This window comes from Schistocerca nitens, chromosome 1 (assembly GCF_023898315.1).
Source record: "Schistocerca nitens isolate TAMUIC-IGC-003100 chromosome 1, iqSchNite1.1, whole genome shotgun sequence".
Classification (NCBI taxonomy): domain Eukaryota; kingdom Metazoa; phylum Arthropoda; class Insecta; order Orthoptera; family Acrididae; genus Schistocerca; species Schistocerca nitens.
In genome coordinates this window covers 947,678,895-947,704,046 of record NC_064614.1, presented here as the reverse complement: position 1 = coordinate 947,704,046, position 25,152 = coordinate 947,678,895, and the positions used below count along the sequence as shown (strand labels likewise).

General features: G+C 39.7%; 1 protein-coding gene across 1 annotated transcript in view; it reads left to right on the top strand.

The window, feature by feature from the left end:
- Positions 1-1,610: 1,610 nt before the first annotated feature.
- The window catches only part of LOC126194377 (ankyrin-3-like), a 58,998-nt gene continuing 35,456 nt past the window's right edge, over positions 1,611-25,152 (top strand). The window contains exon 1 of the mRNA XM_049932761.1: positions 1,611-1,875. Coding sequence (XP_049788718.1) covers positions 1,781-1,875 — 95 coding nt within the window. The 5' untranslated portion in view covers positions 1,611-1,780. The remainder of the gene's footprint in view (positions 1,876-25,152) is intronic.

The window sequence follows — 25,152 nt, the reverse complement described above, 5'->3', positions numbered from 1 at the left end:
AGTCTATATAAACCAGAGCACAATCCAACTCTCTCTCACTCTGCTCCTATAATTTGTTGAGTAGCCGTCTCATCGCACTTAATCTTCGAAAAATGAAACGAGCAGGTAGCGCCAGTGGCAGCAGCAGCAGGAAACGGGCCCATGTGGATGAAGTTCCATTACCTGGTAAGTACATTTTCAGTGTTCTGATATCTGTACCCTTTAACTCCGTGTATGACTGCTACATCTGTTTTGGACCACTCTCTATAAAGATTGTGCGTCCACGTGTTTTGTGTGTGTGTGTGTGTGTGTGTGTTTGTGTGTGTGTGTGTTTCTGTCTATATGTTGTACGTTATTCCGTTTTGGACCTCTCTCTGTAAAGATTGCTAGGTCTTTTAACACTCTGTGTGCGTTCTGTGTCGCTATGTTGTGTGTTACGTGTTATATTCGTTTTGGACCTCTCTATATAAAGATTGCTAGGTATTTTAACGGATTGTGTGTGTGTTCTGTGTTACGTGGTATGTCCGTATTCGTGTGCTCTCTATAAAGATTAAGCTTACTCGTGTTGTGTGTCTCTATGTTATGTCTTATATCCGGTTTTGACCGCTCTCTATAAAGATTGCTGCGTATTTTAACGGATTGTGTGTTCTGTGTTATGTATTACATCCGTATTCGAGTGCTCTCTATAAAGATTGAGCTTACTCGTGTGTGTGTTCTGTGTTGTGTGTTAAATCCGTATTCGAGTGCTAAGACTGAGCTTACTTGTGTAGCGTGTCTCCATGTTCTGTGTTACGTGTTATATTCGTTTTGTAGTGCTCTCTATAAAGATTGAGCTTCCACGTGTTCTTGTGGCTCTATGTTGTGTGTCTGTATGTTATATGTCTATATGTTGTGTCTCTCTATGTTCAAAGTCTATATGTTCTGTGTTACGTGTTATAGCCATTTTCGATCACTCTCTATAAAGATTGCATTTCTTTGTTTTTGTCAATATGTTATGTATATCTTTTGGTCCGCTCATTTCTGTATCATTTAACTCACTACACATTTTCGTTTCCAAACTCGATATTATACTCAGTCTTTTCCATCTTTCTAGATTACATTCCTCAAATACCGACTGCTCTAGATCAACAGGTCGAGATGGAGAGGGTGCCAGTGCAGCTCAAATGTAAGTACATTTCTAATAAAACGTAGTTTTTAGATCAAATAATTTCATGTAATATATACCCGTTTTCCAAGTGTATACATTCAGTCTTCATATACATATTCGTGTCTTTTCTTTCTAGATGTCCCTAATTCCGCGTATAGGGAGGGGTGTGCCGGCTAAAGCATGCAAGGCGGCGGTCAAATAGCGTCCGCTGCAGGGGGTACCCAGTTTTTAGAGGAGGAAGAGGAACTCGATCTGCGTGAATGGTTTGGGGTCTTGTTGAATGTGGCAATGAGTTGCTCAAACCATGGAGCCAGAACGGATAAGGTGAATAATTTTGAACATGGACATTACTGCAAATAATTACCATTATTTACTCTCAATTATTTATTACTCTTTTAAATGTAGATCATTAAACTTATTTTTTTTCTTATTTATGTTACAGGTATATCACACGGCACAGCTCGTGTACCTAGAGCGGTGTTTGCGAGGGCGGGACTCGAGGGCACGCAACCGCAAAGGCATGCGTCGCCCTTTGTAACCCCGATCAGGGCTGCGCGAGAGGCGGCAACAGAAGACGCGCAAGCACCGCCCCAGCCCCTCCGGCTGCCTGCGAACAAGAACAGCCTCCCACGCCACAGGCAGGTAGCAGGAGCAATGCACCCCGGGGGCTATCGCCGCAGCCCGGTTCTTCAAGTCGGCTGTCACCGCCCCGTCCTCCTCCGGAACCAGCTCGCCGCCTTCCGCGCAAGGTACTCCCTGTAAATGATGATGATGATGCACCATCACCGGCCTCATCCTCTACTGGGTGGACCCCTAGCTGTAGTAGTAGTAATAGTAATTATCCTGTGGCTAGCTGTAGTTCTCTCCCCCGTCCTATCGATAATGATTTGGATCAGAATAAGGGCATAATGAGCGCCTTAGAATACTCAGCAACTGCTAGGGCTTTTGAGGGGCGAATCTCATTCACTAGAATTGAGAATCCGGGCGGGAGATATCACGAACCTGTCGGGTTTTTAGAGGCGTGCCTTCCTGTCTTGGAGACCGAGCTCCTCAAAGTTCTACAAGATCCGAGATTTAACGCCACTAAATGCAGCGCCGTATTATGCTGCGAATTGAGTCACCCACCTAAACATCAAAGTGAGGCGGAGACAACGACTCTGCACTATATATGGAGTGATAATGGCGTTATTTCTCGGAGCACATCGATTGCTGAGTGGTATCGAGAATCCACCTTGAGTTCTATTATGGGCCGATTTTCCGAGATGGAAGTACGTGGGTCTGCTAAAGCACTCAGCTGTATACCATACCTCGACATTCATATACATGTCTATTATCCAATAAATGGAGGGTCCAGTTATATTAAACTCCCTATAGATATTGAGAAAAAGCAGGTGTGCATTAATGTTCAAAATAAGTATGATAATGCTTGTTTTGCATGGTCAGTCGTGGCTTGTCAGAGAAATTACAATTACATAGATAACCCTAGGCGTCCGGGCAGTTACAAAGTCAAAGATATTAAGACACAGTATAACTTTGATGGTATAGAGTTCCCTGTAAAGATCCAGGACATATATAAGTTTGAGGCTCAGAGCACTGGAATATCGGTTCAAGTATATGGCCTGAAGAAGAAGAAAAAGGACAAGTCAGATGAGCAGGACAACCATACAGTAGTAGGCCTCCTCCATTTCTCAAAATTTGCAGGTGAGTGAGAGTTGCATGTAAACATGCTGCTCTTCTGTGAAGGTGATAATTATCACTACGTCTGGATCAAAGATATGTCCCAACTCCTTTCCACCCAACTATCAAAAGATCACTATAAAAATCATATTTGTTTAAGATGTTTGAATTATTTTTCACCTCAAGAGTTATTAGCGACACAGCTATTATATTGTGCCTCCAAGGATGCGGTACATGTGGTTATGCCTACTGACGAAAATAACTTAATTAAATTTCAAAATGCTCACCACGAGCAGCATTGTACTTTTGTTGTGTACGCCGATTTTGAACGCTTGCTGACTCGTATTACTCATTGTAAAGGGAATCCCCTAGCCTCATACACAAATTTCACACAAAAAAAAAGTACCTTATGCGGCAGCGTTCCAAGTTGTATGTGCTCATGATTGTAAACTTAACCGCTATCAGTCTTATGTAGGGAGCGATCCAGCAGTTTGGCTTCTCACTGAGCGTGAAAAACTTTCATGGGAAGTTGACAGGCTCTACAGCATCAACATTCCCATGACCAAATCGAAGGAAGATGATGAATTGTATGAAAAGGTGGTTAATTGTCATATTTGTAGGCTGGCCGTAGATAGAAAAGCGAAAACTCCTCGTAGAGACCACTGTCATCTTACAGTAAGTTCCGCAGTGGAGCTCATAACGCATGCAACTTGAAGTGTCAGTTACCTAGACACATACCCGTCTTTTGTCATAATTTGAACGGGTATGACGCTCATTTTCTCGTTGAACACTTGGCTAAATTCTGTAAGAAAAATGATCAGGTCAGTATCCTCCCCGAAAGTGTTGAGAAGTACATTTCTTTTTCAGAACGAATGACGCCAAAAATTACACTCCACTTCCTTGACTCTCTACGCTTTATGCAGACTTCACCCCAGAAACTGGTTGAGACTTTACCTCGGCATGATATGCATATCACTCGATTTGCATTTCCCGATGAGAAAAAGTTCCAACTTGCGAGTAGGAAAGGAGTTTTCCCATACGAGTATGTTGATAGTATGGCAAAACCCAATCAAACCAGGCTTCCCGACATATCTGCTTTTACCAGTACTCTCACAGGCGATGTCATAACTACCGCAGATTATTTGCATGCCCTGAATGTCTGGCAGGAATTCAACATACCCAATTTGGGTGAATATGCAAGGTTATACATGGTCACGGACGTGCGTTTGCTTGCAGATGTTTTCGAAAAGTTCCGGAGTGTATGTATGACCACGTACTCTCTAGATCCGACATTTTATTACGTGGCACCTGGGTTGTACTGGGACGCTATGCTAAAAAAAAAAACTGGCTGAAGCATTGAACTTTTGGCTGATGCTGCAATGCTTCTATTTTTTTGAGCGAGGGATCCGTGGGGGACATTGTCAATGTGTTCACACAGACACGCCAAGGCAAATAACCCGCCGATGGGTGTTGAGTACAACGCATCCCTTGATTCGAGTTACATTTTGTACTTAGATGTTAACAACTTATACGGGCACACCATGATGCAACCACTGCCAGTTGGTAGGTTTCAGTGGGTGCCCAAAGACGAATTGAAGGGTTTAGGTGGACAAATAACGGGTCTTGGCTGCTGATTCTGATGTAGGGCATGTGCTTGAGGCAGACATCGCATACCCTAATAATTTGCATGGAGAGACAAGCGACTTGCCGTTATGTCCAGAGCAACAAATTCCGCGAGGAAGCGTCATCGCTAAACTGCTGGCTACTGTTGGGGATAAGCAGAGGTATATTATTCATTATTGTAACCTCCAGCAGTGCCTCAGATTAGGGATGAAGCTTGTTAGAGTCGCCCGGACAATCTCCTTTAAGCAGTCGCCCTGGTTGAGGGAGTATATTGAATTAAATACCGAAAAGAGGGCAGTCGCGATTAGTGGTTTTGAAAAAGACTTTTATAAATTAACGAAAAATTCCATTTTCGTGAAAACTAAGCAGACTACACGAAATGAACGCGATATTGTGATTAGAACCGCATGGGAAGGGCGTTATGGCGTGAGAAAACGTATATCTAGGCCAAATTTCAAGCATGCCACCATCTTCAATGAAAACTTCGTTGCTTTGGAGATATCGGAGACTGCAGTAGAGTTTATGAAGCCTATATATTTGGGGATGTGCACACTGGATATCTCCAAATTCTACATGTACCGATTCCACTATGGGTTGTGAAACCTCATTTCGTAGAACCAAAGTTACTTTATATGGATACAGACGGCTTTATCTACTGGGTCAAGAACTGCGATCCATATGAAGTAATTAGGTGCAATGGTAAAGAATTCGACATGTCTTCTTATGAGGCCAATAATCCTTATGGTATTGTGCGACAGAACTAGAAGGTTATCGGTCTCATGAAAGACGAGTCAAATGGTTTACCAATTGTAGAGTTTGTGGGATTGAGGTCCAAAATGTATGCATATCGTACAATAGACAACGACACTCGTAGGCAGGCAAAGGGTGTTAAACGATCACATCTTGCGCCCTTACCGTCGAAGACTATTTGCAATACCTGTATGGTCGCAGCGTTGAAGGCACTCGTTCACAGATGGTTCAACAAACTAGCATTCGATCATGAGGTCACGAGGTTACAATGTGCCACAGTCTAAAGTCGGATTGTCGCCTCCTGACGATAAGAGTCATTTGTGAGGATGGGGTGGAAACCCTCCCATACTCACACTATTTACTTGAAACGAAAGTAGGGATGGGGGACTCAGGTTGATTGATAGAGAGGGAATGAGCATGTGAATGTTGTGATTGGGTGTTATGCATGGAAATAGTATGGCTCTTTTATCATAGTGTAAATACTGGATGAGAGTGTTGTGTGGTGTGTATCAGTTTGCGCGCTTCCATGTATGTCTGAGTGTGCGAGCCTGTGTTATGTGTACATGTGTGTGTAAATATATATTCATTATTTTTTGAAAGTAAATCATAAAAATGGAAACAAAATTTTAAAAACTGAAAAAGTCTATGTATGTAAATATTTTTGACCAGTATTACTATTTAATATATATGAACAAAACATAAAATTTCCCACTTGACTTGTATCTTGTATATGAAAAAAAAGAAGTTTTCGCTCTTCATATATGCTTCCGTGTGAGTGGTTATAGAGATTAGATTTTAGTTTGTAAGTTTCACCTACCGCTAGCCATCCAGTCAGAACTAGTTTTAAGTGTGTGAGTTCCACCTTTTAAATTCTTTATATGTGTTCACTTGCTTGTTGTTGTGCAAAAATGTTTAGAGCCATCGACTTCAATGAAAAATATATATATGTTCACCTCGTTCTTGTAGTGGAAAATGTTTAGAGCCACTTACTTGAACCAAATATATTTTCAATTGCTCGTGGTAGTGGAAAATATTTTAGAGCCACCCACTTGAAGTAAATATGCTAGCCTTTAGTTGAAAGTGTTTTCTTTTTTTGTGGAACTTCACTAATAGCATTTACCTTGTAAGATAGTGTAATTAGCTAGTAGTACCTCTGCATTAGTTGTAAAATTATGTGTAATTTATGTGAAGAGAATGCTTATATTTCTCAATAATGTAAAAATCTTAAACACTTATCTGCAAACAGCAGAAGCTTGATATTTTTCGTCAAAAAGCAATCATACGTAATGTGAAAACTGAATCATGTTACTGTAAACTGTTTTCGCAAACACTGTTAAAAAATCTGAAGTGAATAATAAATTCAATTATTTTATTGTAAAAATGTCGAATGTTGTTATTATTTCACCCCTCAATCATCGTAATTCTTTTTATTAAAAAAATATTATAAATCAATTTTTGTGTGTGTACAAGACGTGGATACAGACACATTGCACTGCACTGACTTATAATGTTTGCTGCTTTAAAAACCAATCATTTCTGAATGACACGTGCTGGACTTCGTCCGGCGGTCGCGAGCACGCAGCGCGCCTCAGCACTCTCTTTCAGCCCTGGCGCCGACAGCCGCCCGTCACAGTCACTGGATTCCACGCAGGTGAGGTGACAGCTGGTCTGTTACTGGCTCAGGTAACGTTACTCAGCACGTCAAGGCTGAGGTATGTGTCTCGGACAGTTCCAGTGGAATTCCCCAATAAACTTACGTTCTACGGACATTGGGCGTCATAGAAAGAAAGAAAAGCAGCCAATCTTATTGAATAATAAATTATTTATTTATTTCTCATCCAACTTAAAAGTAATTTTACATTCTCATATGCAGATACAATAGCACTCTTTTGGTAAATGTTCTTGAGTCGATGGATAGATGGATATCCGTACAATTCGAGGTCTTGAATATAAGCAGATTCAAATATTCGTCGCATCCAGGAGATTTTGTCATTTCCCTTCACGTAAACGATGGTGTCCATGTGATCGAATAATTTAAGTGCAGTCACCATATTTTTATAGGATATGCCAGGGCATCCCAGTGAATTCCAGGGTAAAAATTACGCAACCACTTTACGCTGTTCCATGTTTTAGTGCACTTCACTTCCTTGAACGGCCTTGGTGATTGAATATTTCCAGAGAAAGTTTGAATTATTCCTGCATCTTGTGTGGAGTCTACAAAAGCAGCATCTTTAAATACGAACTGTCTACACTCTCCATCATAGAATCCTTGAAAGTCTGCAACGATGTTCACTTGTCAAATGGTCAATGCACAGGCCAGTACCTATTCATGTATACAGCTCGCTGCACAACACCTGTGAGCAGACAGTAGTTGATTACACGGTCCTGTAGGACTAAAGCATATGCAGCAGTGTGTTCTGGGAAATTTGTGGATGATTCAAATTCAGTTCGCATGTCTATAGATCCAGACTTAATTATCTCATTCTGTTTAGAACAGTCTTATTACAATGATCAGTGAAAGCTCTTTGAACGTACGCGGACCTAGTAGGCAGCCCCATCTCCCTCCTTCAGCAATTTCATAGTAAGAATGACGAAACCTTGCATACATGTCATACGCCAGGCTGTATACATTTTGATTCCATTGCAGATTTAGATTGTCATATGGGTAGAATTCTGAATTGAGGTAGACTTTGGCATTAGTTAACTTGCAGTTATCGAACACTGTGGAATCATTTGCTGTATTTGCTCTTCTATCAGTCTGAAACGCAAGTATGATGAATCTGGGTGTCTCTACATGGCTGGAGGTCTTAATAGCCCATGTCTGTCTGCTCGCGGTCGGCAACACTGGGTACTCGAAGATCTCCCATGAGCGAAATGCCAGTGACAGAAACGCACCTGAATTCAACACTTTTAAAAGATTCAAACGCTCCTCGTCGGATACACTGATGTGAGGCATTTTCCATATTATCTTGTTGATCGTGATCATATTCTCTTCTTGAGCTCCTTGAATGTATGAGTTATTGTCCGTGGCACTCCACACCAGGATGAGCTCGTCTTTAGCGTTCATAATAATCTGTCTCATATCGTCAAAGTATCCCATAAGCAGTTTTAGAGGTATGCATGCAGTAAATCGTTTGTACTCTTGAGCTGCTATATCCTATGGCTCGTCTATGAACCATCCTGCATTTTCTAAACTATGCAGATCTCCTGGTGATGCCGAGACGTATGTTTTAAGGGTCGATGTTATGCCAACATTGCGTGTACCATCGATCTCAGAACCGTTCAGTTTATAGCGAATCTCTTGGAAGAGGAATACTAATGCGTTGCGTGTCAGCTTGGATCCCACTGCATCGCTGCCGTCACTTTTCTTGAATGACCCCTCGAGATATATGGCTCTGAGCACTATGGGACTCAACTTCTGAGGTCATCAGGCCCCTAGACTTAGAACTACTTAAACCTAACTAACCTAAGGATATCCCACACATCCATGCCCGAGGCAGCATTCGAACCTGCGACCGTAGCGGTCGCGCGGTTCCAAACTGTAGCGCCTAGAACCGCTCGGCCACTTCGGCCGGCCGAGATATATGAAACTCCTGCACGGAAGCGTGACTGCGTCTTGGTGCTGTATGACAACAATTCTGATTTCATCATTTTTGTTAAACGTGATTGAAGCGTAAGGTTTATGAGAGAAGTATTCCTGACGTATAATTCTCTCATCATACTCTACTGGACTGGTTATATTGAGTGATGACGCCATTGCGCGGTTTCAGACCAACTGATTTAAGAAACTCATAGGTGTATCACTTTGCTATTTGGTAGCGAAGTGGTGTGCTGTGGATTGCGTGCACTTGTTTTATACCGCACGCCCATCTTGACTTAGATGTAATCGTACAATGATTTCCTCGCCACGAAAGTCAACAAGTTGATTATTCTGACCCACAATATGCAGCTCCAAATAGTCCAATGTCTGAGCTGTCACTGGAAGGTATATTGCATTGGCTGGGGTCTCAACAATCGTATACCCCGTTGCAACTGAGGGGAAGAATCCCTAAATAGTGTGAATGAGAATATTGCTGAGATAGAAGTTCGTTGCAATGTTGCACTCAATGCGTATTGTGCTGACTGAGAGTATGTCCACTGTCTGATCCAACTTACAAAACTGAGTTGCATCCTTCTTCAAAATCTGCCCTTTTGTGAATCCAAGTAGGCGTCCTATTGAACTTTTCTGGTTAAAGTCAATCGTTGCATTTACAGCTCTTATTTCAGATTTAAGTGTATTGATGTTTGCAGGTAGTTCAATACTTTTTCCGGGCTGTTTTAAGCCGTCGTTTAAATCGTCGATATCGTATGCACCAGGTTCTATTTCCAGAATATCTTTTTCACCATTAATATCGAGTTGCAGTTTATTGTTAGTCTCGGTGATATTCGGGATGCTGTTGTACGTCTCCAGTCCAATCAATGCAACACTCCGTTGACATGCACTCAACTCAATTGCCGGGAAGTAATTGCACGCAATACAGATGACCGTCCTTTCAACGTCAAAGTGTATGACACTGCATCTGAACCTCAACTGATGAATGAATGTTTAAACATAGCATGCTGCTTCTTCTTCTTCTTCTTTGTGAACGTCAAGAGAAACATGATGCAAAGATGTCCTCAGAAGTGTGTATTAAAGTCCCGATAGCGTTGATAATTGTAGAGAACATGTCTTCTGTGAGGGAAATATTGCTGTAATTCTTCGAGTGGCTGGAGGTCACCAAATGAGTCGAAGTAGTACACCGTCCCAGCGTCTCTCATAACGTATGCCACCCAGTCGGTGCCGGGACCTCCGATAACATCTAAATTCACAGTACTGCATTCATCTGTTTTCCACATAGTCTTCGGTAATGTATCACGCATAAATACACCACGGAATCTTGGTATCTTGAATTTATGTCTAACAAACTTAAGAAGGTCTTATTTGTGAGCGGCCGATCTGGTAGGACCGCTAATGCTTTTTTTTAAATTTGTGAATAGACCAAGGCCCTTCCTGTACGGTTTCAAGTATAACCCTTTTCCAATGGCTGCGGCTTCCATCATGCGGTTATGTCCTCTCGCCTCTTCTAACTGCGCTTGGGAGTTATGCGCGTTCTTAACCGTTCGGGCTATAGTTGCAGCGCCACCGGCGAAGGAACCTACCGCTGAGAGCGCGGAGAGGGCCGGGATGAGAAAAGGAATAAACCCGCCGGATGTCTTGGGTATTGGTAGAACACGAAGTGCTTTAACGGATCCTCTTGTTCTTCTTGTTTGTGAATCTTCGTACTTCATTGCGTTTTTAGCTGCATACATCGCTGTAAGGATACAGTTCTTCAAAGAACCCTTCTTGTTCCTTTTCTTGTTGTTTAGTGCGCAACGTGCAGCGTTCATAACTCGCATGAAAGTCATCACTCCTAAACCGAACCTGATTTTTCCGCGCATGGTTTTATCAACTGCGAATGCCGCGATGCGTTGACCTATACCAATATCTTTTCTTTTGCGTATCGCCTTAGCCTTATCAGCTAACATCCTATCTGCAATGTGACGATAGATCTTTATTTGATGCGTATGCAATGTCGTGTTCCATGCACGTTTCGTCAAGCAGATTCACTCCCTTATCGCTTCGCGCCAAGCGTGTCTGAAGCTTTGTCCCAGGTCCACAGTAATTATACCCAGGGATGTGTAATTCCACAGGTAGTTTGTCCAGAACACCACCGTCTCCTCTTATGTGTCTTCGAGCGCGCATGTTACGGTACTGCGGCGGTTACGGCCGATCCATGCTCATTATATAGCAAATAGCTGGCATCAATCCAACTGTTTTGTGTAGCAGGAAAACCAAGCCATTTGACTAGTGTCTTATTTCCGCGTCGCCTTATGATTCTCCACGAGAAAAACATCTGGATCTGAGCTTTTCTGCATCTCCTCTGTGTAAAAGGAGCCTGCAATTTCTTCACCTTTACTGTCCTTCAATATATAAGTTCTAGGATTCCTGCGCTGCACCTTTGAAACTGTAAATATCTCAGTTGACCGGTTCGGTAGGTATGATTTCTCAAATGCGGTCTTGTGTTTTGAGATACGCACCAAACCACCTACATTAAATTTCTGTTTGCGGGGATCCAGCATCTTAATGCTAAAGTATACGGTATCCATGAGCCCATTATCACGAACATCGATTGGCCACATTTTTATTGTGCTATGTTTGGTTCTGTTGTATTGAGCAATTATTTCTGGGAGGATATCTTGCATGGGGGCTTAATTAATATATAATGAAAATAATTTTAATTTTTTGTTTTTAGTAGCTGTTTGTCCGATTACGAAGTCTCGTAAACGGTTGGCCCTGACTAGTATTATTACGCAATCTGACTGCTTAGAACAATAACAAAGAATGAAATGGAAATTTTCATTAACACAATTAATTAATTAAGTCCCCAGCAACTACAAAAACCTACAAAACCAAAGCACAAGTGTAACTGTTCTGCGTGTGGAAGTATAACTCAACGTACGCATCTGGCACGGTTCTTCTTCAATAACACAAGAAATTTTAAATATCATTTATACTGAATTAATTAAAGAAAATAAAAATACCATAATTACTCAAGAAAACCAGAATTACACTCTAATACAAGAACACAAGCCAGATGCTTTGTTGACTGAACCTGTAATGACGCATTATTTAAAACATGGAAATAATGAAAAATAAATCAAGTTTCGTTACCTTCATATATTGACCAAAATCACTCTAATCATTACAATATATCTCCACACCGACTCGCTATTACCACATCTCAACAAGAACTTTTCAGTATCACATCTCAGCAAGCACTGCCTACTAGCACATCTGAACACGAACTGACTACTACGAGTCCTCGACAAGCACTGACCACTACGAGTTCTCAATAATCACTGCCAGTGGAGGCGGCGGAACAATGCTCTCTAGCGATCTCTGGCGCTGTGGCTCAGTGTAGCCACCTTTCATATGCCCTTCCTCCACGGCTAGAATTTGATGGTATTTTTGCCAGCATTGGTGGTGAAAATACCACCAAATTCGTCAAAAAAATACAGACAAAAATAAAAGATAATATTAATACGTAAATATCATATAACTAGATAAAATTTTGGCTTTGCACTGACCTTTCAATAACCTATTATATAGAATACAGTAAGCAATACAAATTCTTTCATACATGTGACTTTAGATAATAGTTTACACAAGTATTATGTGGTTAAACAATTCAATCAATAGCGTCAGCAATGACGAATATGTGCAGGTAAGAGTCTCATAACTTTGCACAAACAGTAATACACAAAAAATCAGTTTATAGAAATATTCACATAAACGCTTTCCATAGCCCAAGAATAAGCAGTTGACAGTTCCAGCAGTAGCACCCAGCAATGGTCAACAGGTGCAAAAACCAACAAGTGACATTTTTTTAGTAGAAACAGTCCATCAGTGGCACCCAGTAATGTTAAACAGGTGCAGACACCAACAAGTGACATCATTTCAGTAGAAGCAGTCCATCAGTGGCACCCAGCAATGTTGAGCAGGTGCAGACAGCGACAGGTGACATCTTTTCAGTAGAAACAGTCCATCAGTGGCACCCAGCAATGTTGAGCAGGTGCAGACATCAACAAGTAACACCATTTCAGTAGAAGCAGTCCATCAGTGGTACCCAGCAATGTTGAGCAGGTGCAGACATCAACAAGTAACACCATTTCAGTAGAAGCAGTTCCATTACTGGCACCAGCAATGTTGAGCAGGTACAGATATCAACAGGTGACATCTTTTCAGTAGAAACAGTCCATCAGTGGCACCCAGCAATGTTGAGCAGGTGCAGACATCAACAAGTCACATTTCTCAGCAGAAGCAGTTCCATAAAATTCACTAGCACTGATCACACTGTTCATCAGAGTTTATAAGCAGAAATTAAACATGTCCTAGCGGCACCAATCATGTAGAAAAGGTACAAGTAACAGTCCATAATTTTTACAATCACTGATCACACAGTTCATCAGCAGAAATTAAACATGACTAAATGTCACACATCCTGTTGAAAAGTGCAGCACCATCACTAATCAGACAGTTCAGGCATGAACAATAGTTTGAATACACATACAATGCTTTTACACTAAACATACAAATCATAACAAACACACAAATGATATCAGATAATTGTCCTATTAACTATTACAATACACAAATACCTGTAAACCTATAACATTTATGGGTGTCAGTGCAAGCCACTACCAACAAATAAAATAATATTTAGGAGATAGGTGGGTAGGATTAGGAAAGGAAAACACACAAAACACACTCACTCATCTTTCATCCACATTAAGTACTACTGTGTAATTGAATAGTGTTAACTGTGTAAATGTAACTCTGTCCAAGATTTGATGTTCATCATGTGTACCTAGTAGTAGTGGCAGCAATGTATAACAGTCAATAATAGTTAAGTCAACATCATAGTCATCATGTCAAGACCAATGTTTGCCAAGCCAGATCAAAATGTACGGTTGCTGAACAACTGTCAGCGTACCAAGATATGCAAATGCTTCCTCTCTCAAAAAGAAGTATATACTGCTTCGTGATTTGACAAAGTGTGTGTGTAGACAATCTTCCTTCTACTTGAGTGTTCTAGTCTGCCATCTTTATCCTCCTTGTTCCATATGGACCAACAAAAAAATATGCTCCTCACTTACTTTACCTCTTATCCACCAAAACTCCAATAATCGTCAGCATAATCTCAATAATTCACTAATACCTCTTCAATACGTCGATACATATAAACCTTATCATCAATATCATTTACCTTACCTCTTGTCCACGAAAACTCCAATAATCATCACTTAATCTTAATACTTCAATAATACCTCTTCACTACGTCGATATATATAAACCTCAGCACCAATATCATTTCACTTCCATAACAACTCTCTCCTCTAGTCAGTCTCCTCGAACAAGTACAGACAAAATCCTAGTGCAACTTCAATTCATCATCCCATACAATCCGAAGACACAGTGTCTACACACAACCTCTGTGTAATCCATCTGACCCAAATTTTCTACTCATTATAAATTATAAGACACATTTTGGTTCCTTGTCCATCATTAAATAAAAGAAATGCATACATGACCTCTAACAGCCTTTAGTTTGAATAACTTTCAGTAATTAAGTACGATTACGGAGTGTGAATGATCATACTATTTCACAGTGTGTACACCACTTCAAAAACTATGGCAAACAGAAGCAAACATATGGAGTATTTCTTGTGTCAAGTGTCACTTCCTATTTCAATTGCTCACGAAGAATGCAGTGTAATAACTGTTAATGGTCTAACCTAGCGTTGGTATGTCATGTCGTTAGCTTCCTTCCTATTAGCATAAATTTATACACCTTCCATAAAACCTCCAGCTCATGTGGCTTCTGTGAAGTTTCTTGTACTAATGTCGTTCGTCGAATTATAGCAGTTCATTTTCTTATCTTAAAATATAAGGCACTGAACATAAGCAAAACATGCAATAGCGAGTAAATATACCAGTAGAGAACAGAATGTCAACAAGTGGATGCAGCACAATTCTTACAACGAGGCTCTGCCAAGCGAACAATCTATAATTAATACCACAGTGTAACCTAAACTCTATGTTCGTACACTGTACATCATCATTGCTATATTCTAAATTGGAGAGTAGTTATGACAACAAAACAGAAATGTGTAAATATGCAATCCATACAAAAAGCAGCAAACATATATCTTACGTAATAAACAAGTCATTAGCATCATATCAGCATAAGCAAATAAATGTTCGTATGTAATCTTAATAAGTAAACATGAAGGCGCAAGCAGATAAATCACAAAGTATAACTTACATACATAACCACAATCAGCACAATTAATCAGTTGACAATTACAATTTAAATAAATAAGCACAGCAGGCACATAATAAAAAAAAATATGACATCAGTGAAAGAGCAGTGCAGCCAAGCGATGCATAATATATACAAATAACAAGCCTGTTCATTAATCAATAATTGTCAAAATCAGTAAATGTACACAAGCACGTCGCTTCACAAGTAAATTCATAGAACATGAAATTTAGCACAAAGTATGAATCACGTAATCGCGAGCAGCAAATTACGTCTAAAGTACGTACCTAAGTGGAAATATGTTACCTGAAAAATAAACTCAATTAATAGTTACCCTTTTTTGGTTTAGTACCTTTTTTTTTTTTTTTTTGAAATTACATTCTTCCTGAAATTTTCTCCATAGCAAGTCGTCTTAACGTCGGACACGCACAGAATTTACCTGAAGGTCTTAAATATTTTATACAACCATATCCTGAAAAATACTGAACGTTAATAACATAATTTATCAAGTCACTATAGCTTTATACTGAATTTAGTCGGAGAAATTAGACTGTGTATTTGTTTACGTCTGTCAGTCCATTCGCACTGAGCGCTCGATCAGCTGTAGGCGCGTGACGTAGGAAGCGATTGTTTGCGGTCAACGACTGCCTTGTGCGGCGCGCCGACTTGACTGTTGCTTTGAGTATGTGCCGCCGCCGGAACACGGCGCGGTATCCTTGTATTCTCTGCATGTTTACATGTAGCTGTTAGTTTCTCTAAAGTATGTCATTCCACAAAAATTTTAACGTTAGATATGTGATGTATTCCCTTAGAGCGTCGAGATTTAAGAGTTTCTACTTCAACAGTGTTATCATGAATAATTTTGCGAACTCTATATGGACCGTTATAAAGCAGAAAAAATTTGCGACACAAGCCTTTTCCTCTGTGAGACAAACGGTGAGACTTAATTAATACCTTTTGACCAACTGGCAAGATTTTTAAACGACCAGGACGTTTCGCTGATTTCTCTCTTCTTGCAGCCGCAGATGCAATATTTCGTAGAGCCAGGTTGACAAATTCAGAATGCCGCAGTTTCCGTGTGGGCGGAAAAGGAACGATTTCAGAAATGCGATTTGTTGGTACTTTATTTTTTAATATCAATAGAGGCGGTAAAGAAGTTGAGTCATTAGGAAGTTCATTCAGAATGTTTTGAAAAATATGAAGATACTGATCCCAAGTTCTGTGATTCTGATGACAATAAAGACGGCACAATTTATTGATTTCCTTCATCCATCTTTCTGAAGCGTTAGATTGAGGGTGAAAAAGTGAAATGAAGATTGGTTTAATTTTACGACGCCGTAGAGTACGAAGCCAAATTTTAGAGCGAAACTGTGATCCATTATCTGATATAACCTTATCAACATGACCAACTTCTTTAAGAAAATGTTTGATGAAAGCATTAGATACTGAACGAGCTGTTGCTTTGCGTAAAGGTGTAAAACACACATATTTTGATGTCAATTCCACTGCTACAAAAATGTACGCAAAACCATTAGTAGATCGAACCACTGGACCGAACAAATCAACTGCAGCCATCTCCTTTAATTTCGCTGGAATGATAGGAAACAACGGTGCTCTGTGAGAAATTGTTGGCGGCTTAGCCTTTTGACATAATTTGCATTTGGCAAGAACAGATCGAATACGTTTTTCCATATTACTGAAGTAGCAATTTTCTCGTAATTTATGAAAGCATTTTCTGGGACCAGAGTGCGCATAACTAAAATGTGTGTACCAAATCAATTTATTGACCCACTCATCAGGAATACAAACTAACCAAACAGAGTTGTCGACCGATTTTCGTTTGAAAAGAATGTCATTGCGAACTAAATAATACTGTCTGATCGCTACGCTTTCCTTTCTCCTCCACTTCTCCTTAATGTCCTTCCAGATTGGATCCTTATTTTGCTCCTTAGCGATGTCCTAGAGCGAAGATGAAATAAAGTTCTCAAACGCAACACCTTGAATGTACATCAAACAATAATGGTTTTCTTTGCAGTCCTCTTCAGCACTTTGTTTCAAACCCATAGGTGCACGTGATAAAGCATCAGCAACAATATTTGAAGATCCCTGTATGTAAACAATACTAAAATCAAATTCCTGTAGATACAGCGCCCATCGTGACAATCTGCCATGAGTTAATTTTGTCGACATAAGAAATTCCAAAGCTCGATGATCAGTGTAAACCTTAGTATGTCTACCAAACAAAAATGTGCGAAATTTTGTGAAAGCCCAAACAACAGCCAAAGCTTCAAGTTCCGTAATCGAATAATTCTTTTCGGATTTAGAGAGAACACGACTTCCAAATGCAATAGTCTTCTGTACTACAACGCCGTTTTCTTCTATCTCTTGAAATAAATGTGCACCTAGGCCTTTGTATGATGAGTCCGTCGCCAAACTAAAATCTTTAGATAAATCCGGATGTGAAAGAAGTGGAGCAGCAACTAAAGCGTCACGAAGTTGTTCAAATTCTGATTGAGCTTCCTCATCCCAACACCAATTAGAATTCTTTCCAGATAGTTCACATAAACGAGGTGTGGCCAAATTGTCCAATCTAACAAAGCGTCTAAAAAAATTACAGACACCAAGGAAACTACGAACATCACGTTTTGTGGTAGGAACAGCATAATCACGAATAGCGTCTAGTTTTTCTGGATCAGGAAGAATACCTTCTGTAGAAATAATGTGGCCGAGAAATTTCACCTGAGAACGACCAAATTCAGATTTTTCCAAGTTCACTGTCATGCCAACTCGTGCAAAAATACGTAATAATGAATCCAAAATTTTGTTATGCTCACTCCAAGAACATTTAGCAATAAGAATATCGTCAACATATGAAGTAATATTGTCACGAAGATAAACAGGTAAAATTTCATTTAAGCTACGAATGAATGCTGCTGAAGATACAGTAAGTCCAAACGGTAATTTCTGAAACTGGTAACAGTTACCAAAGGCTAAAAAGGCAGTATATTTTCTACAATCAGGGTGGAGTTCTATTTGCCAAAAACTTGCGCGCATATCAATCGTGGATAAAACTTTAATTCCATGGAAATGTTGAAGAAGTTCATCTAAATTTTGTGGACGGTCAGTTTCAGGAATAATAATATTATTTATCTGTCTGGAATCCAGAACCAAACGAATTGACCCATCCTTTTTAAGAACAACGTGTAATGGGCTGGTATAAGGGCTGACTGCTGGCTCAATAATGCCCTGATCTAACATGTATTGAAGTTCATTCTTAAACTTGTCTCTGTAAGCCAAAGGAATAGCGTACGTTTTCCCGCGAAATGGTGTGTGTTCTTTTACTTTAAATAAATATTGTAAGCCTTGTATAGTTCCTGTGTGATGACTAAACACTGTAGCATGTGAAGTCAAAATATGGTGCAGCTCTTCTCTTGCAACGTCATCTGGCACTTCAGCTTTTTTAACCTTTTCATTAATTAATTCTTCGCTACTAATTATATCCTCCATCGCGTCTCTGTATCTATTGTCATTGTCATGAATAAACACACTGTCGTCATAATGCTCAACGAAAACATCAGAAGTAAGAAACCTTAAACATTTTGTATCTGATTCAGATCTTGCTAAACACTCGAAAAATTTCAAACATTTCGGCATTCCGGCAACAGTCAAATTCACACTTCCTTCTTTAAAGTTCAAAATTGCCTTATGTGTGTTAAGAAACTCCATACCTAATATAATCTGTGTACTGAGTAATGGAACAATAATAAAATTAGCAGACAATTCGTATCCTTGACAAATGAAATTTAGGTTGGTCTGTTGTTTAACTTCCACACCTTTTCCAGAAATCGCTCCTCGAATTGTAGTTTTAGAAATAGGTAACACAGGACAGGCAATAGTTCTTTCACATATACGAAAAACTGATTCACTAATGACGTTCAATGGGCTCCCAGAATCTAAAACTGCAGTGAACTTATTCTTACCCACACATACTTCAATAACAGGATGTAAAAATGCGTCTACATTATTTTCCTTTTCGCCTAGCAAAATGTCTCTCATATCTTCCAGGCGTACGTAGTGTAAAGTTGTAGTGTCATTACTTTCTGAACCGTCTATATTGCTGCCAGAAGCCGAAGCTGCTAGTCATTGTCGATTGTTTGCGTCACGTCTTTGATTATTCCCGACATTTCGCGGATCAATTTCTACTATTTCCACTTGTCTCTCTGAATTTCTGTCACGCGGAGGATGCCAATTAGGTCCTTCCTGTCTGTTAGATGCAAATTCTTGGTTGTGTCTGTTATTAAAATTTCTGTTTTCCTGTCTTTTTGCATAACTACTTCTTGTATAATTTCGACTGTCACTTCTGTAATTATTGTTGTATCTACTACCCTGGTCATTTCTGTAGTAAGAATTTCTATTATTGTATGGATAATTTCTGTCTTGATGATACCGATTACTGTTTCCGTATGATTGATCATTCCGGTAAGAATTACCGTTATTATAATTGTCTGTGTAATTTCTGTTAGAACGTCTGTTATTGTCATAGGGCTGGTATCTATTGTCCTGTCTGTTACGTCTGTCATTCTCAAAATTACCCATATAACGCCCGTTCCGATCACTATCCCTTTTCTCTGAAAATCTATCGTAATTACTGTTACTGAAAAAGTTACAAGAAGTCCCGTCGTCGTTGTCATACTCAAGTTCTTGCAATAAAGTCTTAAAAGTCTCGATGTCGTCTTTACATCTTCCAGCTAAAGCAATTTGTCTTATGGATTGTGGCAGCTTAGTTAAACAAATGCGAATTAATTCAGTCGGGCTATAAGGGTTGGAAAGGAACTGATTCTTTCGAATCATGTCTTCAAAATATTCCGCTGGCGTGCGGAACTCAGACTGTTTGAAATTACGCTGCATAATAAGACTGTGTTTGACTCTGTCTTGCGTGCTTTCGGACCAATATGCCGATAGAAATGCATGATAAAAATCATTCAGATTATTACAATCTCTAATGAGTGCGCGCATCCGCGTCGCCGGTTCGTTTTCTAAATATCCACACATAAATTCCAGTTTGTGACTTAGTGGCCAATTTGGTGGGAGTGCGTACATAAATTGATCTAACCATGCACATGGATGTATGTCATTCTTAGAATTGCGGAAGATTTTAAATTTCCGAACAGTCAAAAAGTGTTTATAGTCAAAGTTTTCGCCTCGTGGCGACAAAGACCTACCGCGTCTGTCCCAGTTTGAATGTCGATTATTGTCAAGTTCGCGCGCCTGGCGCTCTCTTGTTGCGTCCCGTAAATGAAACAAATTATCTTCTTCAAACCCCTCTGGTATCTGTGATTCTAAATTTCTTTTGCCGTCTTTTCCTACGATTTCGCCTTCAATTTGTTTGACTTGCTTTTTTAATGCCTCAAATTCCCTTTTAACGCGTTCATTAAATTTTCCCTGATTGTCAACATGTTTATTTATGTTCTGGTACTCTTCGGTCTCTGCAAATGGTAATGGAGCTGTATCATCCGAATCTCTGTCCCCATGTAAACTAAGATTTGTCAATTTATCTGAAATCTCCTCAACTCTTTCCGATGAGTCACCTATTTTTTCTTTCTGTTTATTTACGTCTTCCGTAAGTGTCGCGACTCGGGTTTCAGTATTGACACACTTGGTAGTTAACTGTCCATATTGTTGTGTTAGGTTATTTAATCTGTCATTTGGTACGGATTCCTCGATTCTCTCAAATATTTCTTCCTTATCGTGTGCACGTTGTAAATTTAACTCTGAAAATTTTTGTACTATCACGCGATCTCTTTCCTCCTGTTCTCTATCCTGTTCCCTTTGTCTAATCTCTACTGCAATTAATCTATTATTGTGAGCATTCAAAATCGGTTGTACTTCTTCTCTGATTTCTTTCTTTAATTCATCTTTCATATTTTTGAAACATGTCCCTATTCGTGAATCTAACCGTGTTTCCATTGTTCCCATCTCAGTTTTTAATTCAGATCCAAACCGTGTTTCCATTGTTCCCATCCGTGTTTCCATTTGTGAGTCTAACCGTGTTGCCAAAGTTCCCATCTCTGTTTTAAATTCAGATCGTAACTGTGATCCCATTGTTCCCAGCTCAGTTTTAATTGTTCCCATTTGTGATCCCAAATTTAATATTGCACCCATCAACTGCTCCATAATAGCCGGTTCGAAATTCTTTTCGCCCCTAACATTTCCCGCGAAACCAACTTCTTTCGTCATAGCTGTAAAGCTATCTGTGTTCGATACTATTTCAGAATCTTCTGTCGTTAATCTCGGATTCTGTGAATTTTCTGATTGAGAAAAATTTTGAAATGGTTCCGGACTATTTTCCCGACTTATTACATTGTTTTCCACTTCATTATCCATCATACTGTTTTCCTCTGTTGGCGAGTTCGCCATGTTAACAATTTCGTCATTCTCACTATCCATCATTTTCGCCTTTTTCATTGATCGCGTAATCATTTACAAAACATACAAAACTCGTCACTGTACGGAAATTATACACAATGACTCTTTATCTCCAACAATACCATTCACTCGAAATGTTTCCCTCAAACACGATTAACGAACAATTGAAATAATTGCACTAAATCGTCAAACGCGTATACAAGACAACAATCAAATTCAGAGAAAAAAAATACCATTAGAAGAATGACAATTACCAAATCTACACATGCAAAATAGACTACAATTACTAAACTACAAATTACTACAACAATCCTACTGTTTACTATTTCTACAATCAGAAGATTCCAAGGGACGATCCGAAGCAGCGGTCGCCACGTGCATGGGGGCTTAATTAAAATATAATGAAAATAATTTTAATTTTTTGTTTTTAGTAGCTGTTTGTCCGATTACGAAGTCTCGTAAACGGTTGGCCCTGACGTATTATTACGCAATCTGACTGCTTAGAACAATAACAAAGAATGAAATGGAAATTTTCATTAACACAATTAATTAATTAAGTCCCCAGGAACTATAAAAACCTACAAAACCAAAGCACAAGTGTAACTGTTCTGCGTGTGGAAGTATAACTCAACGTACGCATCTGGCACGGTTCTTCTTCAATAACACAAGAAATTTTAAATATCATTTATACTGAATTAATTAAAGAAAATAAAAATACCATAATTACTCAAGAAAACCAGAATTACACTCTAATACAAGAACACAAGCCAGATGCTTTGTTGACTGAACCTGTAATGACGCATTATTTAAAACATGGAAATAATGAAAAATAAATCAAGTTTCGTTGCCTTCATATATTGACCAAAATCACTCTAATCATTATAATATATCTCCACACCGACTCGCTATTACCACATCTCAACAAGAACTTTTCAGTATCACATCTCAGCAAGCACTGCCTACTAGCACATCTGAACACGAACTGACTACTACGAGTCCTCGACAAGCACTGACCACTACGAGTTCTCAATAATCACTGCCAGTGGAGGCGGCGGAACAATGCTCTCTAGCGATCTCTGGCGCTGTGGCTCAGTGTAGCCACCTTTCAATCTGTCCATTTATATGAGCCTCGAAGGTTAAAACGCATCCACATTCGACCTTTTATTGTTCTGTTCAAGCGCTCCACGATACTCGCCTTAAGGTGAGTGAATGTCGAGTAGTGATGTATTTCATGCCGCTACATCATTGTTTTGAAATACCTATTGTAGAACCCCCCTCCATGATCGGTTTGGAGATTGTCCGGGTGACTATTCGTTCCTGTTTGTAGCAAGCGTTCAAAAAACATCAGCGACATTTGGACCGGTTTTTGTTTTGACAGGTAATGCTCATGCAAATTTCGAGTATGTGTCAATAACCATTAAAATGTATTTGAATCCATTATTCTCATGTGAATATTGCCGCATATCTACAAGAACAGCTTGCCCCAAGTCACCCAACCCTTTAATGATGACAGGCCTGCGAGGGTATGTTTTGCGTGCTGGCTTGTGCAGTTCTCGAACTACCGTCTCCATACTTATTCGATGATACCTCTGTCTCGAAGCTCAGAGATTATCGAAACAACCTCATTCGAATCAGCTGTATTACCTGCAGCAGCTGATGCCATGAGCAGCCGTAGTCAATCTATTAGTTCGTAGGGGTCGTCATAATATATATACTGAGGGATTCGATTGTTCACTGCTTTAAGCCCAATGTCAATACCACTACCGCTGCTGCCACCGCTGTTAATGTTTTGGTCTTCAAGTATTGGTTTTATAATGGTTTTATATTTCCTGTTGCTCAGGGTTTTCGTGATCTTGTGTATACCAGTCATGTGCAGTATTTCATGGTACATGTACTTATCGTTAACTGAATAATTTATGAGCTTTTTGGTAGGTCTTAGGAAAATGAGATTCGTTAAGCCTGGTGTTCTGTCAAACTGTCTATCACCGATCTGTATTTTGTCTTCAGTTACAGTTATGGGATAGCAGACGTAATTTCTCACGAACTGCTTTACGCACTTGAATCACTTTCTGCTTCGCCAACATCTCGGCATATACTAAACAGACATTTCTGCGACGTGAGGCTTTATATATCCAGTCATTTTCTTCCTCCTCTTATTATGATCGTGATCACCCTTCTCAACAACAATGAGATCTACATCTATTTTCCCCTGAATAGCATCGACCTTTTCAGTAAGTCGGTTACTTTCTTACTGACTTGATTAACTAGCTCATTTAACGCATTCACCATTCTCAGAAGAGTCTGGTAATACGTTTCTAGTTCCCTGCGAATACCTGCAACTTTATGCTCCATAGCCTGAATTTTCGCATCCAAGTACAAGTTAATGTTCTGTCTGTGCACACCCATCCTCTCAGGTTGAGAGGTGGACATACGCGCGAATTTGTACATAGTGTAACGTAGACTGATGTACTAACCTCTCTTACCTTGCTATATATGCGAAAACTCTTGAAAGTTTCGCCTGTACTTACCATCATTCAGTTTTCTTGTTTTATCAATAACGAGAAACCCATACTGTGAATGCTTCCAGCAATCTGCATATATCTTTACAAAATCATTGAACGACATGTCCGTTCCCACATGTGCTTGGTAAATGTGCTTTAAATCCAGATTGTCTTGTTTGAATGCCATAATGAAGTTTGCGTTATCCCTAACAAGCTCTTTGGGGATTCTGAAATATCTTTGACTTAGATAAAATACGTGAGCACCCATATGACGACCGAAACAGAAATATTTTCGAATTTGGTTTTCCACGCCGACATCGTCAAACATGAAGATATCACCGCTTTCGCCGCGCTATATCTCTTGCAATAGTTGATACTTGGGTTGAAAGAGTGTTTTTGAGAATACACAGACATGTTCAAATCGGACGCCGTCTACATGCATTAGCAGAGTCAAGAGGACATTAGTCTTCCCGCAATTGGATGGACCTACAATAATTGCTCGTATATTATCAGGAAGGAGAATTCCGTTCTTCTTGTTCTTCTTCTTCAGCTCTTCACTTGAATCTTCACATGACCAGTCACCGACAACAAAGTCCTTGTGGCAAAGGTGCTTCAGCCGGCCGGAGTGGCCGTGCGGTTCTATGCGATACAGTCTGGAACCGCGTGACCGCTACGGTCGCAGGTTCGAATCCTGCCTCGGGCATGGATGTGTGTGATGTCCTTAGGTTAGTTAGGTTTAAGTAGTTCTAAGTTCTAGGGGACTGATGACCTCAGAAGTTAAGTCCCATAGTGCTCAGAGCCATTTGAACCATTTGAAGGGTGCTTCACCCAGCCCGCCATGATACTAAATGAGTCATGTACAGTCATGAAGTTGACCTATATATACAAAATACACGTGGAAGGATAATAATAATAGTATTTGTGTGTAGCCAGTATAGTTCCATCACTTAACCGATTGAGCTATATTGACTACACGAAGAAAAGAAGTATATATTTTACGCTTGAAGAGTAGAATGTTCATAATATGAGTAACTGGTATAGTAGTGAAAGTAATTATTATTATAATTTGATTATAATAGGAAAGTGGAAACACGAGTTGAGTTTGGAGATAAATTATTTATTTAAAAATCATACATTGGATGTAGTATTTCTGGAGTATCATCATAAT